This window comes from Grampus griseus (genome assembly GCF_964374135.1).
Source record: "Grampus griseus genome assembly, chromosome: 8".
Classification (NCBI taxonomy): domain Eukaryota; kingdom Metazoa; phylum Chordata; class Mammalia; order Artiodactyla; family Delphinidae; genus Grampus; species Grampus griseus.
In genome coordinates this window covers 53,529,743-53,549,255 of record NC_139002.1, presented here as the reverse complement: position 1 = coordinate 53,549,255, position 19,513 = coordinate 53,529,743, and the positions used below count along the sequence as shown (strand labels likewise).

The 19,513-nt window shown below is 50.4% G+C and overlaps 1 protein-coding gene across 1 annotated transcript in view; it reads right to left on the bottom strand.

Moving 5' to 3' along the window:
• Window positions 1-221: 221 nt before the first annotated feature.
• The window catches only part of TENM4 (teneurin transmembrane protein 4), a 388,830-nt gene continuing 369,538 nt past the window's right edge, over window positions 222-19,513 (bottom strand). Inside the window, exons 27-30 of the mRNA XM_082659462.1 lie at window positions 16,615-16,911; window positions 13,538-15,152; window positions 8,130-8,272; window positions 222-5,540 (exon numbers count right to left, since the gene is read on the bottom strand). Of these exons, the coding sequence (XP_082515588.1) occupies window positions 4,782-5,540; window positions 8,130-8,272; window positions 13,538-15,152; window positions 16,615-16,911 (2,814 nt within the window). The 3' untranslated portion in view covers window positions 222-4,781. The remainder of the gene's footprint in view (window positions 5,541-8,129; window positions 8,273-13,537; window positions 15,153-16,614; window positions 16,912-19,513) is intronic.

Sequence of the window (19,513 nt, the reverse complement as noted above, 5' to 3'; positions counted from 1 at the left end):
CAGCTGTCACCTGGAGGGCTTACGAGGGACTTTGGGGCCAAGCACCAGAGCTTTGGAGGTCCTCCTGAGAACAGGAGCTTCTAGTAGCGCAAACTCAGAGGACCGGCTCAAGCAATTGCTACTCCAAACAAAGGCCACCAGACAGCTTTAAACACAAAATATTCTTTTATTTGTCAACGAAGGCTACACGGGATCACTTCTAGTTTTGTTTTTATGCCTTTTTTTTCTTTCCTAGAAGGTATCTACATCTGCATTTATTTACAGCCTTGTTGGTATTTACACAGTCAAGAATACAGTGTTAGAAACACAAAAGTGTTGAGAAAAAAACTTCTCAAAATTAGTTCCAGACTTCAGGAAAACTATTTCCACATGGTAAGGCCAGAGTCTCCAGTGTTGGTCGTCCAGAGGCAGCTTGGGAGAGTCCTTTTGCTGAAGCCGTGGGTTCAGAAGTCTTCAAGAACAACAGGCAGGTTTAGAAAAGTGGGATTCTGGTGTTGGGTGATCTAGGGCTACCAGGCACCAGCAAACATCTGTGACTCAGCTCCTGCCAGGATAGCTGAGCCTGCCCGAAAGTTGGTTCTCCGTTGGCAGTTTGCCCTCAGAATCAAACACATTTTCTTCGGGACCAGGAGGTCGCCTAGTATCATGCCTTTGGCATTCCAGAGGGGGTAAGAAACCCAACATTGGCCTGCTGTCTGGGGCGGTCACGTACACAAGGCTGGTTTCTGAGAATGGAAAGGTTGGAGAGGAGAAAGTTTCTATCACCTGAGCAATGAGACTTTAAAAGGAGTTTGCTGTTATTTGAAGGTAAAATGAAAGGGCCTTGAACTACAGAGTTCTTTCTTTAATGCCCTCCTGTCCAGTAAAATACAGACAAGTGTATAAACTACCTGGGAATTCTGAACCTTCAATAGAGGGCTTTTAATCCCAATGAGGATCCCAAGGGAAAAAAGAGACTGGGTGCTTTCCAAGACCCCTCAGGAGGCAGGCCCCAGCTCAGGACCAGAAGCCACGGCCGGGGCTTAGTGGCTGCTGTGAGGAATGGAGGATAGATTCGACTTTAAGCACCAGGGGAACAAACCCCCAAACCCGAGACCCCGCTGAGGCCCGGCAGACTCCTTCCTCCTGGGCACCGAGCTCAGCCTCATGGTCCTCACCTCGTGGCAACTGCAAATACCAGGCTGCAGATGTGAAACTATTCTAAGATTTCACATGGAAATCTCATCTTTGCATCTTGGAAACCCCTGCCGCCTATAAGGCGGTACTTAAAAGTCACAGCTAAAAAGGTCCTTTATTCTCTTTTTCTTGTTTTTAAACAAATCTGATTCCTTGTTACGTGCCTATAAAAACACTGCCCAGTTTTATTCCCCTTCCTTGCCTACATCACCTTCTGCTCCCAGCCCCACCTCATTCTTTAAAATCACGCCCTCTGGCCATTTTCAACCTCTGGTCAGTTTCTTAGCAATTGTTTCAAATCCTCCATCCCTAGGTAGAAATCAGGCACTAGTCTGTTCCTTGGGTTAATTCTCAGCCGACAGTTCTGAGAGACAAGCATCAGGGGTAATTGACCGTGGAGTTCCTTTCCCTTCCTCCCGTTGTCAAAGCTCTGCCCTCCAGTGACGTCTGCCTGGAGGGTGGATAAAAAGGAAATCTCATCCTATAAAAAGCAAAGTTGGGGAATGACTGAAGTCCTAGTTAAGGTGATGACAGAGGGGCTGTGGATGAGGAGCTGATGGCAGCCGTGGAGGATACGGGAGAAGGCAGGAGCTCTTCCAAAATAAACCTTTTTCTAGGGTCAGAAGCTGACATCCTGCAGAATAATGAACCTGAGCCAGTGAGGGAGGGCTGGTAATTCTAATGCACACGTTCTGGTTGGTTAATGCCAAAAGGGCAGGTGCCGTCAAGGATGGGATTTGCTGCCTGGAGGCCACTAAGCAGGCACAGGGAACTCCGGCTTATGCCTTCAGACTCACTCTTTGTGGTGCGATTGGCACTGCTGGTCTCAGCAGGAGGACAGACGGAGAGTGCAGGCAGTGAGTCACCTGCCAGCCCAAATGGAAACCGACTCAGAAGGGCCGAGGCCAGAAGCACCACCTCCAATAGCAACAGCACCAGTGCGAAACTGAGGTGCTTGATGCTGCCGGCCCCACACCCGAGGTCCTCTCCAAAGGCTGGGGATGCGTCATCTTCTCCCCATACAGAAGCTATGCCTCCTTGGTGGTATGTAGCCCAGAAAAAATATAACATCATTCGTTTAAAGGAAAGGAATGCTCAGTTATTCTCTGTGATTTTGATCTTTAAGAGTCCACACTATTACTTTGGTGGGGGTGAGGGGTGGAGAGTCAGAGGGCTGGGGAGGTGTGGGGAGATGGTTCATTCGGCCCTCATGCTGTCTCTGACCTCCAAGTAGATGTCCCCAGCAGGTCTTGACTGATGTCAGGAAGCCAGCATGGAACTGATCGTCTAGGTCAACGGGCAGGGTCCCATTGCTCAAGGGCTCCTTGTATCAAGAGTACATTTGCGAGGCATAAGTCTATTTTGGTTTAAAAACAAAAAAACACTTGTGTTCTTCAGGCCAAACGATTTTCCATCCCATCCAAGAACGATCCTGCCGGATGGGACCCGCCACCAGCTCCCGCCTTGCACAGTGGGCCCAGGAGCACTGCATCTGACTCAGCGGAGCTCTGGGAGGAGTGGGCAAATAGTCCAAGACACTGTAGCAGCAGTGTCACTTTTTTTGGAAACAGGAAGAGCACTTAGCGAAACACATCCTCTCATCCCAGTGGGATGACGTAAGGCAAAACCTCCTCTCCCGAGAAGCTCTGGGTGCCTCCCTCTGCCAGGCGGACCCCGGCCTCCGTGCTGCTCCGATTCTCATGCAGCAAGAGACCTTTTCGGTTTCATTAACTCATGGAATATTCTGAAGACTCTGTGAGTAAGGCTATAAAGGTGCCATGAGCTTGTCAGTCCAACGAGGTTTCCACGGGAAGGAGCTCAGACTCAGAATCCATTTTCCACACTCAATGTAAAATGTAACCCATAAAAGTCCCATTTTCTAAGAAGCCCAGCTTGAAAGGAAGCATTTGGCTTCCCCTCCTGCTCTCCCAGAGCCTCCTGTGAGAGGTAATGACAGTGGTAATTAGGCAGATAGAACAGGAGAAAGGAGCTCCTAGCGCTCCCCTACTCTCAGCGCTTCCCCCGGCCCACTGGCTGCTGCCTCTCCCTGGGCATGCCCTCCCGGTGTGGGATGTACTCACTCCCGAAAGAACTTAAACTTCTGCCCAGTGACCACAGGCGTAGGTCTTCACAGGGACAACTGTAGCCCGGGCTTCTGGATCCACAGGCACCAGCCTCAGGAACCGCCCCCAATCCTGGTGGGGTAGTTTGACGCTGCCAGGCCACACCAAATTCTCTCTTTCCTCCTTAATCTTGCTTTAACACCCCAGTTGGGCTCCTCTAGAGGGGAAGCTGTTTTAGAAGAACTTCACAGAAGGAATTTCCTGAAAGTCCATCCAGCTGCATCCCAGCTCTGCAATTAGCCCAATACATGAGCGGCAGAGGAGCCTTCAGGAGCTCGTTAGAAGGATGCTCGACTCATGCTTTCCTCTCTCTGGCTGACCTTTTTCTTAAGCCTCTTTCCACGATCAAAGGCCACCAAGCACCTCTCTCCACACTCCTATTTCTCAGTGGTGGCAGCTGAGCAGTGGAGGGAAGATACCCAAAGTCATGGGGAGAGGGCTTCACCTAGGAAGGCAGGCTGGTACCCTTGCCACCACTGCCGTTCTTTTGCCGTGGGTGACCTTCCCTTCTGGACGTGGTGCCCACACTGAGGGCTTGCTGTGCGGTGCTGCTTCTCACGTCTGACTTTGGGAGAGAGAAAGAGATGAATAAGGAACATCATGGGAGGACCAACCAACCACAGATGCCCTGGATGCCTCCGCCTCTTGGGGAGGCTTGGGCTCTAAGCCCCAGGATGCTGTCACCAGACTGGGGAAAGGACCTGGGAGACACTTTCTCCATCCCAGCATGGAGGTGGCACTGACAGCTACACAAGATTTGCAAAAGGGGTTGGGGGTTTCATTTCCCATCAAAATATAAAGCTTGGACAGGAGTTTGGGGCAGCTTGAAAAAGGTGCTGTGAGATCATGAAATCCCCCAGAGAAGATGGAAGCATCCATGGTCCTCTGGAGGCATGGAACACAGTGAGTAAAAAAGCTATCACTTGTCTGCGGAAGCTTAGCCAAAGATCCTCAGGTCCTGCGGACCCTCCTTCCAGGCCCCCTTGGAAATTTGCTACCGGCCCATTACTCTCCGCCGCACCCTTCCTCCTGCCCGACCCCGATGGAAGAGAAAGTTGCACATGGGACAAGTTAGCACAGACACTTGTGTCTCACATCACACTGGGTGCCTGGGGACAGACAAGGACATACCCCAGGAGATGCATCTCAGTGAGGAGAAATGTACCCCAAACAACAAGGAAAACTCCTCAAGGAAAAGGGAACAAAAGACAAGAAAGTTTACATTGTGATCACACTATGGAAAAAAAAATACCTTCTGTTCTTTGCAAAAAATGTGTGAAGGCCAAATTTGTGTTTTTCTTTTCTTAAAAAAAAAAGGATGTTGCATGAATTACACTGCAACCAGTATCTTTTTTGTTCGCTTGCTTTCTGCACTTGTTAAAAAAAGGATTCTTTTTTTTTTTTTAAGTACAACACAGTCAGGTATGCGGCCACAAAAGAGTAGATGTCTTTGGCAAGAAGTCCCGGCCACGGTCCTCTCTGTCACCTTCGGCCCATCTCACTCTGTCTCATGAAGTGGATGTTGCTGGCGCTGTCTGACAGTTCCGGGTACTGCTCGACCGAGATCACGAAGAAGCCGTCGTAGCCTTGAACCCGCCCCGTGCTCAGCGCCTGCTGCTTCTCGCCCTCTGTCCAGGCCCGCAGGCCTTCCTCCCCTTCCCGAAGTCGCTGCTGCTCGCGGGCCCAGGCCTGGCGCACGGCTCTCTGCCGGGCCAGCTCCAGCACCCGTGCCTTCTCCTCATCCGGTGTTGTCCCATAGCGGGTGTTCAAGCACAGTGCCCTGTACTGGAGCTGGATGTCTGTGTACCGTCTAGTCCTGCCACTGAGCACCGTGTTGATCTGGGACACAGTGACGTTGACCCCGTTCTCCAGGGTTCGCCGCCCCCCGCTGAGGCCCAGGATGGCCAGGTCGCCTTCCGAAGGTCCTGCTTTCACGAAGTAGTGGGTATCCATTCCGTCGATGGTGAAGTGCATGTTCTCTAGGTAGTGGGCGTTGTTCAAGATGGCAGCAACCCTCCGCCCGTCCTCGTTGGCCACACTGATGATGTCTGTGGTCACTCGGCCATCCTTCAAGGCGAACTTGACCCCTTTGCCAAAGACTGAGCCACTGGATGCAAACGTCTTTGTCTCTGGGGCCTGCTGGCAGCTGGTGATTGTGGAGCTGTAGAGCTGATCGAAACGTTCCAGGGTGACGAAGGCTTTGAGCTGCTTCTGCACTTCACACTGTACCCCGAGAACAGACTGATGGTGGGGGGAGAGAGAGAGAGTGAGATAAATGGGGAAAAACTTCCAACGGCCTGGAGAATCAGCTTACATGACTAAAAGTCAAACCTATACAAATGTATTAACCTGTAGCATCTAGCTCTACTGCTGACCACTAGGACACCCAGCCCTCCTTCATCCATCTAGTCACCCTTCCTCCCATTCAGAAGCGGTTCAGGGAGCATCTGCTCTGTGCACAGTCCCTTTCTCGGCACGGGAGATACAACAATGAATCAGACATCATCCCTGCCCTTGAAGAACTCCTCGTTGAGTGGGGAAAGACAGATGTGGCAACAAATAACTACAATCAAATGTGATGAGTGGTGGTCTAAGGGGAGCAATAGTAACAGCTATAGCCAACATGTCGTGGCCTTTGAGCTGAATAATCCACATTCATTATCTCGCCGGATCTTCACAATAACTGTATACAGTGGGGACTGTCATTGCTCTGGTTTTACACCTAAGGAAACGAAGGCTCAAAGAGGTTGTAACTGGCCCACAGTCATACAGACTAGTAAGTATTCAAACCAACATTCAAACCCTGGTCTGTCTGATCCTAGAGGCTCAGTTCAAGGGCTGCTGGAGTCGGGAGGGGCAATCACGGCTCAGGGTGTCTCAGCCTGGAGGTGGAGAAGCAAGGTGAAGGAGATGGGGTTCAAGGACAGGCTCACGCTGGAGTTGGGACTTGGAGGATGAGGGGATGATGTTAGATGCAGGAATGGCGAGGAATGCACTCTTGACAAGAAGGCTTAGTAGGATGAAAAGTAGTGACTTACATAAACCCTCTTAGCCTGCTGTGTTGCTCTCTGCCATGTGTAGAAATGATTTTCAAGGAGGGCCTCTGTCCCCACAGTGCTTCCTGGGGGCTCCTCAAGTGCCCCCGCTCTTGGCTGCTTTGGGGGACAGGTTGGAAGCCACGTTCGGGCAGGCCCCAGGGCCTTATCAGCAACTTAGAGAAATGGCTTTAGAAGAAGGCCCGTCGGTTTCTCACTGAAATTCAGTCCTCTTTATAATTAATAGCACCCTGTCTGTGAACAATTATTTCCTAGAGTTTCACGGAAGCTGGAGCGCTCAACAACAAAGATCTCCAGTGCTTGCCAAGGGCAGAAATCAATAATTCATTGACAGGCAAGGCTGGCAAACCGTCAGAGACTGTGGCTCTGGGAGGGGGTGGAGAAGGGAGTCTGGAGGTAGGGGGTGCAGCTGAGTGGCTGGAAGCGGCCCTGGGAAAACAGTCAGCGCTGTGGGCAGCTGGGCAGTACCTGGAGGGATGGATGGCGGGGACTGGAGAGGGGCAGGGGGTGGGGCTAGGGCTGCAGAGAGAGGATGGGCTTCGTGACCAGACAGACCTGGGTTCTCATCGCCTTTCCAGCTCACCTTGGACAAGTTTCTCTCAACTCTGGTCTTATCTGTAAAATGGGGAAAAAGGCCGAACTCACGGGGTTGTTTACTTCTTTCAACCATTTGTTCATTCAACAAAAGTTTTCCATGCACCTACTGTGTGCGAGGTGGTATGCTGGGTACCAAATAAGACACGGTACTTGCCCTCTTGGGGCTTAGGGTCTAGTGGAGATACAGGGAAGAAAACAGGAATGAAAATACAGCGTTGTGAGTGCTTAGCAAGAGGAAGCTATAGGTGCCACCGGAGCACAGAGGTGCAGAATCACATCCTCCAGGTCAGGGGAAGGAAACAGCTAGGCTGAGGCCTGATGGAATCCGACTGGAGTAATACGGATGTGTAAGTTTCTGATCGCCAGCAGTATGCCATCTGGCAACTCTGATTTCCTCCTCAGTCTCTTGTCCCCCTGGTCAGGGATCCCCTGGAAGGCCTGGTCTCTGCCTGATTCTTTCCTGCCTTCACTGGGCTCCCGGGGCCTGGGGCCTGGAAGAGCCAGCTCCCAGCACAGATATTATGAAAGAGGGGGGCAGTGGGAAGAAATGAGCAAATGGATGTCTGAAGTGAGAGGGTGGAATGAAACTGTTTTTAAGGATCTTTAGAGCCATAAAATTCTACGAGTCTTTGAAATTGGGTCATAAATGGAAGACAGGGGAAAGTAACATTTTTTTGAGCACCTACAGACAGATCTGGGTTTGAATCCTGCTCTACTTCATCCCTGCTGTGTGGCATTCGAAAGCCTCAGGCATGAAATCTGTAAAGTGAGAACAACGATACCAAGGGATATTTGTGTGTTAATTTATGTAGAATAGGCCAGGTGCACTGAGGTGCTCAGAAAATGTCACATTTGTATTTCGAACACACCTTCCCTCTTTGTACTTTTGTACTGGGTTGGGACAAAGGCTCATTTTTTTGTGCGGAACTCCAAACTCAGTGTAACGTACAAAACTCCTTAATTTGGCTTGTGAAGGCCTACGTGCCGTTACAGCTGGGTCCACAGTGACCTGCCAGTGGCAGGGTTACTAAGTATTTGCTGAACTGTTGCTGGCAGGCACAGTGGACGTACCACATTGGTTTCTATCATTGGCCTAGGCTTTCCTGAAAAGCTGGTGGGACCCATTCCCGTAACGTCTGGATGGCTTGAGGGGTGGGCAGTCATGTGTGCGAATTACCTTGCTGTTGTCCCACTCCTGAGTTTTCATCTGTGTGTGGATGAGCTCGTAGGATGGTTCCGTGGCGTCCGTGTCTGGCTTGGGATAGCCGGGGATCACATTGTGAAGCTGGAATCCGAAGGTGAGGAGCCAGCTGTTGACATCTGGGTGGGACAGAAGCAGAAACAGCCCCACGGAGTCAGTGGACCTCAGAGTGACACATCCCAAGAAAGCAGCCTAGAGTTAGGCTGCAGGGGGGCGGGGTGAGGACACGGAGAGCTGCTGGGGGGAGAGTCAACAAGCATGGTGGAAACTGTCTCACGGTATGAAAGCTGAACATGCTCTTGGGACCTAGTGTCCCCTCCTAGGGATGCATCTGAGCGAGATGTCACTGAAGTAGAACCTAGGTTTCCAGACTCCTCTTACTACTGTCCCTCTGCCCTGAGGACCTTCAGCTTCGTAGCCAGCGGCAGCTGTTGGTGGATGAACACTCCTCCACATCCAGCCGCAACACCAACAGGAGACACAGAGGACAACCAACCCCAAAGGAAAGATTTTTTTTTTTTTTTTTGCGGTACCCGGGCCTCTCACTGCTGTGGCCTCTCCTGTTGCGGAGCACAGGCTCCAGACGCGCAGGCTCAGCAGCCATGGCTCACGGGCCCAGCCGCTCCGCGGCATGTGGGATCTTCCCAGACCGGGGCACAAACCCATGTCCCCTGCATCGGCAGGCAGACTCTCAACCACTGAGCCACCAGGGAAGCCCCAAAGGAAAGGTTTTAATGAATGACTTCCAAAGAGAAAATTCACTGAAGAAGCAAACTCTCCCTCCTTTCTCCTTTTTGAAGAGATCAGAGCCGCAGGGCTAAAGTGCATTGGGCATGGAGGTGGCCTGACCAAAGATCGAAGAGTTTTCTTCCCCTTGATCCTGCCTTTATTTACTCTGGGAGCCTAAGAAAGTCACTTAAGCTCCCTGTGCCTTCATTTTCCAGTCTTTATATTGAGCTTGAGGATCTAGCCCCATAGGCATTGGATTTACTGGTTTTTATAATATTCCTGGGGGGTTACTAATTATAAAATACTAGGTATAGGGAAAGGTGGGATGTTGGCATGAGCAACCGGCTCACTGAAGAGTGGAATCAGGAAGCCAAGACTTCAGGAAAAGAAAGAGGGTGGAAAGTATGTCATCAGTTACTGGGCCCTCTGTTGCTGACTGTCTTTTATGTGCCCAGCTCTGGTGTCACAGATCCTCAGCTTGCACACGCAGGACCCTGAAGGGGAGCTGAGACATGGACACGGATAACCTCGACACAGGAAAAACACCTAGAGGAGGGCAGAAGTCTTTCAGTTCCACAGACTGACAAGTCTTCATGAAGATGGTTACCTTGAAGCCAGGCAGTGAAAGCTGTGTAAATTTTGTCAGGCTTCGATGGAGCTGAACGCAAAGGCCATTGTATAAGGCAAGGCCTGGAGAAGGGAGGTGAGTATTGGGAGCGTTCGGGTAACCGGACAGCAGTTCAGCAAGGCAGAGAGAGAACCAGAAAGGAGAATGGCGGCTGGAGAAGGAAGAGCCTGGGATGGCAGGTGGGAGGTGATTTGGGGTCTACAGGAGACAGACAGACAGCCTGTGTCCCAGCATGGCTCAGCCTTCCTTGCGAAGGGGCAGCTGAAGATGCCAAAGCAGTTGTTGACTAGAGACGCAAATCCAAAGTCAGGAGAAGGCAGGATTTGGAATTAAGTGTCTGAGCCAGCAACTCTGGGTGGTGGGCATTCAGGCCTGCTTTGGGCTTTTTCCAAAGCAGACAGATCCCTGGTCAGGGAGGTTCTTAGGGCCCAGGCATTGGTGGAATTGAGTTCATCCCAGTGATGGGAGTGCCATTTGGGGGTCATCAACTTCATCCCACATTGCCTTTCCATTCAAGAACCTCAAGTTTGCCTTTTTCTTTTTTCTTTTTTGGTTTTTGTTTCTTCGATGTTCCAGAGCCCCTCTCTTGGGTGTGAAGGCTGGAGGTTCTGATGTGGAGGAGTGGTAGAAAAGGAAGCTTGGAAATCCAGATTCTACTTCTAGAAAGATCATATAAGGGAAAGAACATGGTGAGGCAAGACAAAACACAGGTCCAAACTCTGGCTCCCAACTTGCAAACTGTGTGATCTTAGACAGTTTGCTTAACCTCTCTGAGGTTCGGTTTCCTTATCTGCAAATTCATGAGAGAAATGGTTTTCACCAAGTCATGGAGAAGAATACTAACAGTGTTACCACTTTGGGGCAGCCAACATAGAGCAGGAACTGTTCTGTTTTGTTACATAAATGATTGGAGTTAATGTATTTTAAAGTGTCCAGCTTGGTTCCTGGCTCATAGAAGGTTGCCTGTGTTTCCTCAAACCCAAGCCTCCATGTGCCTGGAACTCCATTTCCTCTTTTGTAGCGTGAGGTGCTTGGACCAGTTTTCTCCAAAGTCCCTTTCCTCACTGAGTTTCTAAGTATCTCTGATTCTCTGAATCTTGGTAGATGGTTCTTTGGGAAATTAAAACAAACAGAATGGGGGCGGGGAACAACCCCACAAAGCCATTTTGCCTGAGGCTGAGAACTTGCATCTGAATTTGTAGTTGCAAAGGAAAGCTTCTATCAGGAATACTGCAAATTCCCAGGAAGCCAGGGGGCTGAAAAGAGGCCTGGGCCTTAATTACAAGTGACGGAAGGTGGGAAACTTTCTCATTATGCCTTTAGGAAAAATGCTGAAAATTGATTTATCCACTGCTCTTTCTACTGTGCTTTTCTGAAGAGTTGGGAATTTTACTCTTCTTTCCTATGACATCAGAGGTAGACATTTCCCTCAAGTTAAAAAGCTCTTTACTCATCCGTTCGTCCCAGACTTCAGTGTGGCTGCCTGGGACAGTGATGAAAAATAATAATCCTTTCACATGTACACAGCTTTGCACTTTACAGAGGGAATTCAGATCTCTAAGAATGAGGATTTTGGAGTCAGACACAGCAGAGTTCCAACCCCAGCCTTGCCACCTCTTCCTGGGAGGGTTACTTTACCTCTCTGACCCTCACTTTCCGCCTTTGTAAATGGGGTCAGGGGTCCCCATCGCACAGGCTACAAGTGAGGGTTAAGTATCTGATGGATCAGTGGTGGACATTTTTAAGTTGCCTTCCTAGTGTCCCATTCTGCCTTCTCTTTCTTTTTGGGGTCTCCATGTATTTTTAGGGACACTGACTCCACCTAAGGGCTTAGCATTGAAGCATGTGACCTAGGCTAAGCCAATCAGTGCATTCTACCTCCCCAGCCATGCTGGTTGGTTCAGGGGTTGTCATGGGACATAAGCCTCTCCAGTATTATAGGCTTAAGACCCTATCCTGTTTTTGGAAAAAAAGATGAGAGGCCTTTTTATCGTTGTCGTTGCTGGATGTGAATGAGGCTGCATGTAGCCCACGTGGAAGCTGAACGGTCACGTTTAGTGAGGATTAGTAGTATCTTGGCTTTTAGTAGTAAAACGGTTTTTTCTTCAGCTACAGTAACCTGCCAAGGCATCTCACAGGAAGTTCATTGGAAGATGAGGCACGGGGCGTGCTTAATGCAGACAGATAGAAGGGAAATGTCCTCTCAGTCGTTTCAGTTTTTCTAGGGCTGGCAGCAAGCCGAGTAGGGTGAACGCTGTGAAACCTTGTTGAGATCTTCCTGTGCGTCCATAGGCCCCAAGGATGTTTTCATCGCACCTGCTCACCACTGCGTCCTCTCTTCCTTCCCACTCTTGGGACTCCTGCTCTCGGCATGACCACCTGGAATTCTTCCCTGAAAGAAGACTCCTCTAATGCTGTCAGCAGAAACAGCTCCAGACTGGGCCACCCCAGTTTGGGGGCCAGAAAGCCACCACGTCCCTAAGGGGCACTCATGTGGGGCTGTACACATTGCCCTCTCCATACTTTTGTACGTGCGGTCCCCTCTATCTGGATCGCCTTTTTTCCCATTACCTGGCGAATGTCCACTCGTAAGCGGACCTCACGCGCCAGCTGCTCCCTGGGTACAACCAGCTGTGCCTCCTGTGTTTCACTGGCTGTCAGCGCAAGTCTCCGCCGTGGGCCCCTCACACTGGACAGCAGTTGTCTGTCTGGCCTCTTGCGAGGTGAACTCCTGGAGGGTGGGGATCATCTTTCTATCCCCTGTGCCTAAAACAGTGGCTGCACAGAGGGGGCCCTTTCTGAATGAAGGAAACTGCCTTAAGCTAGCGGCAGAAGGATCATGTCACAGGACAAAAGACGGGGAGACGACCACATTTGCAAGGGGTCGTGCCCAACTTTTGTCCACCACGAACTCTGTTCTATAAAAGATGCTGGTTTTATCCAGACCTGAATCTCCAGAGCTGCTCTGACTCCTGAGGTCTTCTGTGACTGGCCTGGCAGCGGCTGCTTGCTGGAAGGAGGCTGTTAGAGGCATTTCTGGCATGCGTGACCTATGGGGCATTTTATACTCAAGTTGGTTTCACGGTAGTGGAGACCAAAGCCCACTTTTAAAATCAGACGGTAAGGGAAAGAGAACCAACATGAACCAGGCACTGTGCTAGGCAGGTTATAAAATGTATCTCATTTCACCCCTGCGACCATCCTATCAGGTAAGTTTTTTTTTTTTTTCCTATTTGTCCATCTGTTCTTTGCTCCTTTTTCTCCCTCTTTTCCTACCCTCTTTGGATGATGAATTTAGGCTTCATTTTATCTCCACTATTGACCGATAAGCTGTGCCTCTGCTTTATCTTTTAGTAGTTGCTCTAGGATTTACAATATGCATATTTAACTTATCAGAGTCAGGGTAGATATTCTAACTTCAATTTATAGATCAGGAAACTGGGATTCAGGAGAAGTTAAATAAATTTTGTGACTGTCACAGCTTAGAAATGATGGATCTTTCACCTAGTTCTGTCTTTTGCCAAAGTCTGAATTTTCCATGACCTCATCCCAAATAAGAGAACTGAATTCTTCTTTTCTTTCTTTTCTTTCTTGTCATACCTTCATTCCACTTATCAGGGACTCATAACCAGCCTGATCTCTGGGTCAGAAACTCTCAAAGTACATTCCAGGGGATGCATCCAGTGAAATATTAGGGTTTCGTGGTCAAATAAGTTGGAAAAATAGTGGGTAAATATATGAAACAGTTCTCTTTACTACAGGACTTCTCAGAGCCTTTCATAAGCTGAAATGTATCGTGAAAGTTTAAGAACGGTAGTTGCCCTGTCAAACTGATTTGATGCCAAAACCAGTTTTTCCAAAGCATTTCTCTGAACTGGTGTTTCTTCAAAAATACTTTGGAAAATGCTGCTCTAAAAGGAAGTCAATATCTCCCATGACCCCATACCAGCTTTCTCAAGGAAGGCTGTCTTTTCAGATGACCAGAGTGATAGTGGTTCCTGCCCTCTGAATAAGCCCCGATCCTCACCTGTCATGAAGCACTTGACGTCCTGAGAGTTACTGACCGGGTTGTTGTTTTTAAACATATATAGATTAAAAGGCATGATATTGCTGCTACTAAGCTGCTTCCACAGCTCGTGGTCTGGGCTAGTCCAGCGACCAGCCAGCACGTCGTAATCTCGCCGGCCCATGTGGACGAGCTTGGTGAGCGGGTCATAGAGGCCACCGTGGTAGCCAATGATGATCTGGAAGTTGGGGTTGGTGTCCATGTAGATCTCCCCGTAGGCTGTGTACAGGATCTGCTTGATCATTAAGCCCGTTCCACTGAAGACAGCAAGAGGGGTCCCGATGTTGTCACAGGCTATGTAGAACTCATCTCCGCCGCTCAGCTCCATGGCAAAGAGGTGTCCTTGCAGGTCGTAGTAGAGGGATGTGATCTCAGAGCTGGAGTGGTTGTACAGGTGGGTGACCTTGGTGGGACTGGTCAGGTCTGCATAGAAGAACTGCAGGTGGTGGCTCTGGCTGCTCTTGCTGGACACCCGCCGCCCCAGGCCATCGTAACGGTACCTGACGCTCCAGCCACCACCCCGGTTGTAGGCCTTGATGAGCAGGCCCGCTGAGTTGTACTCAAAGACATCACTGCCCCTCTGCCTCAGGAAACCGTCCTCGTCCATCTTGTATTGCACGTCACCCAGCCTGGTGATGCGGTCACGGAGGTCATACCGTAGTGGGGTGAGCCGTGCACTGTTCCCCGGGCTCAGTAAGTGCAGGTTCCCATTGAGGTCATAGCTATATCGCCAGAGTGGTTTGTCATTGATGGAGACCGTCTGCAGCTGGCCATCGGCGTCGTACTCATAGGAGTAGCGGGTGGTGTTGGCATAGGGTCCCACCTTCAGCTCCTTCTTAACGACTCGCCCCATGTTATCGTACTGGACGGTCATCCAGTACATGAGCGAGCGGAAGATCTCGTATTGCACTTCCTTCATCCGGCCGTATGCGTCAAAGTGCTTGGTGTGGGTCATGACCGCCGTGGTGATGATCTGGTTAATGTCATAGTAGATGACACCAAATTTCCCGAACTGCTCCGTCCTGCCCGACACATCGTCATAGCGATAGAGGTCGATGGGCAGCGGGGTCTCATTGATCACGGCCTGCATGCTGGTCACCCGGAAGCTGTTGTCATAGTTGTAGTCAAAGCGGGCGTTGACCATGCCTTCCTCGGTGAAGCGAAAAATCTGGCGGTCGATCAGGGGCCCGATTTGACGGTAGCGGATGGTGCAGGTGAAGCCCTCGTTCTGTAGGTTGATGGTCTTCAGCATGCCGGCGGTCTCGTCGTAGGTGAAGCTCACCTTGGTGGTGTCGTATAGCATCTCGGCTAGCTTGGACAGCTTGCCATACTTGTATATCACCCTGCGGCCGGTGCCCAGGTAGAAGGTGTGGAGGAGGTGCCCGTCCTCAGTGAAGTCCTGGATGACTGAGGCGTTGCCCTCGGGGGGCTGGTAGATGTTCCTGTAGTAACCCACTGAGCGGATGGTCTCCAGCGTCTGCCGGGCTACGTTGGGCATGGTCACAGAAGAGAGGCGGTCGTTCTTGTCAAACTCAAAGATGTACTGCCTCTGGCTGTGGAGGAGTAGCACCATGGACTGCAGGGGAAGGAAAACCGAGAGATGAGAAGAGTATGCTGGGAAGGAAGGGGTGGTCTGTGAGCCCAAGACTTAAAGGAAAAGAATGAAAGGTCAAGGAAGCTGGTGGTTCTCTTAAGTTATGCCCAAACCAGAGCTTTCCAACCAGTACACCCCAGGATATTGCAATGGGGTACAAATGTGCTAAGACAAGAATTTCTCTCTGCCCTTGGCCCTGGCAGGGCCTGGGGCCCCAGAACACTCAGGCCATTTGCCTTCCTATAGTGAGCAGCCTTGTCTGTTTGCCCCTTTGTGGGGTACAAGAATGATGATTTCAGCATGGGATGGGGTTGGGAGCACTGGCCTCAAGTATTTGCAGCAGCCTCTCTTCTGGCTTCCTTGTGCCAGATTCCTTCTCAGATCAACCTTCCTACTCAAGCAAGAATGATTGTCCTAAAACACAGCCTGACAACGTCTACTGCCTGCTAAACAACGTCCGTTGACTCCCTACGGCCTACAGGATAAAGACACGTCTGAGAAGGACATTTAAGGTTTTGCATAATTGTTTATGTGGTAACAGGTCATACGTCCACCCCGGGGTGGGGTGGGCTGTGACGGGAATGGGGAAACCTGGTTTCTAATGATGGACTCATTGTGTGGCCCTGGGCAAGTTCTTTCCCTCTGGGTTGGGTTTTTCAGTATGTTGGATGACCTCCAAGGTCTCTCTTAGCACTACCACAAAATGCTGCTCTCGGAGATGTGAACACTGCACAGGGTAGGGGAGACAGATCACAGATCAGTCAGAGCCTAGGCCCTGGACAGGTGACCAGGAGCAAAACATTACGTAAAGATCTGGGTATCAGAACTGGGGCATGAAATACAGACTGTTTCAGGAATAAGTCAGTAGATAAAAGGCCTAAAGCCATCTGGGCATCAAAGTTAGCATTTTCCCTTATTTGGGACCAACTTTTGATTTCAGGCCCTTTCTGATTCCAAGTCCCTGGGATGAACTGAATCCTGACCTGAAGCAGAAGGGACATACTAAGGCCACACCTAGCACTTGAAGCTCAGGATTAAGCACCTCTTGCTTAATACTAATCCCCAGGCTTTTGCCTTGTTCTCTGTGACCAGATCACACCAAGAGCCCTAGACCTGGGAGCAGACCCCTGCCTGGGTCTGGACCCGAAATCCTGCTCTGTAAGTCCAGATAGTGTTTGGGTCTAGCTCCAGCCTATTGGGTGGGACTTTCACATGCTCCTGCCCCAGGACCCCCCACTTACCACCCCATCGCCATAATCCATCCATACACCACCCGGGACCCCCTGGCACGCTGATGTGGGTTTTCCTGAACATTTCCTTTTGGAGACCACACGGGTCAGATCCATCCCACTGAGGTCAGCAGGCTGGGCCTGGCCATGGGTTGAGCCACAGTGATGGAGCTGCTATATGGCAAGGCCAGTGATGGAGGGCGACAGACACCTGCCTTCTCTAAGTACGTGTAGCTCCAGGTCTTCCCGTCAGCAAAGATCCTAGATGTGATGCGACCCGCCTGATCGTATTCCATCCTCTCAGACATGATGCCCCTCTGGACTCCAGCAATGTGGCCCCCTGGGGAGTAGGTCACGTTGACACCATTCAGCCTGCTGCTAGGTGACCAGAGGCTGGGCCGCCCGGCCTGGTCATACAGGATGCGGAGGGTGAACTTGCGGTGGTCGTCATAGATCTTCTCTGTGCGTGTCACACGGTCAAAGTCCAGAGACAGGAGGTTCCGGTTGTGAACCTGGGGAAGGGGTAGGAGGAAAGAGAGAGTTAATCTAGACATTGAGAACTTGGTCTGTGAAGCTCCCGAGGAGAGGAGGGAACACAGGTCGTGGGTGTCAACAGACAAGGGTTTGGGTCCTGGCTCTGTCCTTGTCAGCTCTGTGAAGTTTCCTTATCTGTAAAATGGGAATAATCATGCCAAGTATATAGGGCTGATGTGAGGATAAAGACAATGCAGATGCTGGGTAAAGAGTAGCAGAAACGATTACATCATTTCCTAATATGATTCTCCTAATGAGGATAGAAAGGCAGATCCTTCTTGACTCCCTCCTGAAAAGGGAGAGGCCACGTGGGCCCAGCAAATCAGTGCCTGACCCCATTTATTATGTGCCAGTGTTTGCACTCGTGTTTGATACCAGGGAGACCACAGTCAGGGATGGGCTCCAGGTCCCATGGCTGGTGAGTGACCGAGTCTGGATTTGACTCTCACCATTGCAACGTGCCAACATATGATGTGTGGTCCTCTTAGCAAGTCCAGCCCTTCTTAGGGCTTTGGACTCCCCGTCCCCTCTGGGGTCTCTCCTGCCCTCTGCTACCACAATTAGGGCTTCTTGGTCACCTCAGTTAGCTCCCAAGACATCTTCTTCTTCCTGGAGGCCCTGGGAGGCAGTGTATGTTTGAGTCTGGGACGGCTTCTCTGACTGGGGGTTGCCAGGAGACACTGTCCTAGGTTTTGGAACATTTTGCTCCTTCCTCTAGACTCAGGAGCCCACTGTATGATCTCCACCTGGGCTGCTAGGTCAGCACACAATTCAGTTTCCTTTCAGAGTCAGAAATACAGGGGTCCCACAGGGGTAGCAGTAAACTAAGGTTTCTCATATTTTAGTTATGAAATATACTTCAGAGGCCTGTTTCTATATTTGAATCCACCCCTTAGGGGCGCCAGTTGTCCCTGAAACACTGCCAGGTACTCTGAAGCTAGAATGCTGGTTCCCTCTAAGTGGTGCTGGGCCTGGTGGGGCATTTGGGCACATTTTCGGACTCTTCCATTAGTTACTGGTTAAGTTTGACAAGTGGGTAAGAAGCCCCAAGAGGAAAGCAGACGATGCAGGACATATGATGCCAACCCGCACATGTGGATTAGGGTAATGAAAGGCCCTCTGGGGCCCTGTGTGGTAGAAAAGGGCTCAAGTCTAGGAATCAGGCCAGGAGTCCAGCCTCAACTCTGTGACCGACTTTTTTCTGTGTGACCTTGGGCCAGTGCCTTTCCCTCTCTGAGTCTCAATTTCTTCCCCTGTGAAACAGCAGGGCTGTTGTGAGGATTGAAGACACCTCAGTAAATTACCTAGCGGAGCGCTGGGCATATAGAAGGTACTGAGTTAATGGCTGCAGTTATTTCCATTAAATGACAGCAGATGATCGCGGTCATTCTCAGAGGAAGTAGAGACATGTGTGTCTCCCCCTTCTCCCCAAACAAATTCTAAAGCCTTGAAAATCAAGATTTATAATGATGGTGCTGAGACGACTTTAGCTGTGAATGGCCTGGTTAAAATAAGGTTGCCTTCCCAGGGGTAATCAAACACAATTGCAGGAGCAAAAACAGTGTGGCAGACAATTCCCATGAAAAATCAGAGGCGTTGGAGGCTGAAGCTGTGCTCTTTGCAGAGAGGGCAGGGGAAGATGTGGGGTCTGCACCGCCAACAGTGATGGAGGCCCTCCCCCCAAGGTGGTACCACCAAGCCAGCCGCCCCCCTCACCTCCTGGAGGGCCCCCAGTGAAGAGGATCTACACCTCTGCTGCAAAATGAATAAAATTGAATTAAGCAGCTCACTGAGGAACCACCTAATGCCTCCCGTGCTCAGCAGTGGCGGCAATGAGATTACTTTACATCTTTCTTTCTTAAAAAAAGTTCCCAGTTGTATAAAAAATGAGCTCCATTATGGGGAGGTGCACCCGGCTAACATTCTAATTCCACCTGCCGCCACTGTGGGTGGCCATTTATTTTGGGAGGACTCGGAGATGCGGCCGCCTGACTGGACTGTCATTCATCTCAGGCTAGGAGAGGGAACAGTTAGTGCCTGGGAAGCTTTTGGTCCAGTTTACACGGCAGAGAGGAAATCCTAATAGCACTAATTACTGCCATTTATTGAGCACCTGGGGTCTTCCAGCGCTGGGCTAGGTGCTTCAAATGTATCATCTGGTTTCTGCAGAGGAATCTGAGGCTCAGAGGAGCTGCTCAGGGCTACACATGTGGCCCAGGCAGGAATAAACCCTGGTCAAACTTTCTACTTAGCTCACTGCCTCAGATGTGTAGGAAGGGCTCCTGGAGAATTCACACAGGGGGCTCAGTGAGGCCATGGATGGTGTCCCACAGAGAACAAAGAAAGCTAGGCCTTCTCTGGGGAGCCCGTGGAAGGCTGTTTCCCACATTAGATAGTTGCTTGAGTTCTTGACTGTTGAGGAACACAGGAAACCTTGTTGTCTGGGCTCTAGTTGTGTGACATTGAATAAGTAACTTACTGTTTCTGTATCTGTTGTGAGAATGACACTATGAGACAGGGTGCCTATTTCTAGTCATTACTGCTGCCCAGCTGTGTGAATCAGGAAAAATTCCTTTTCTC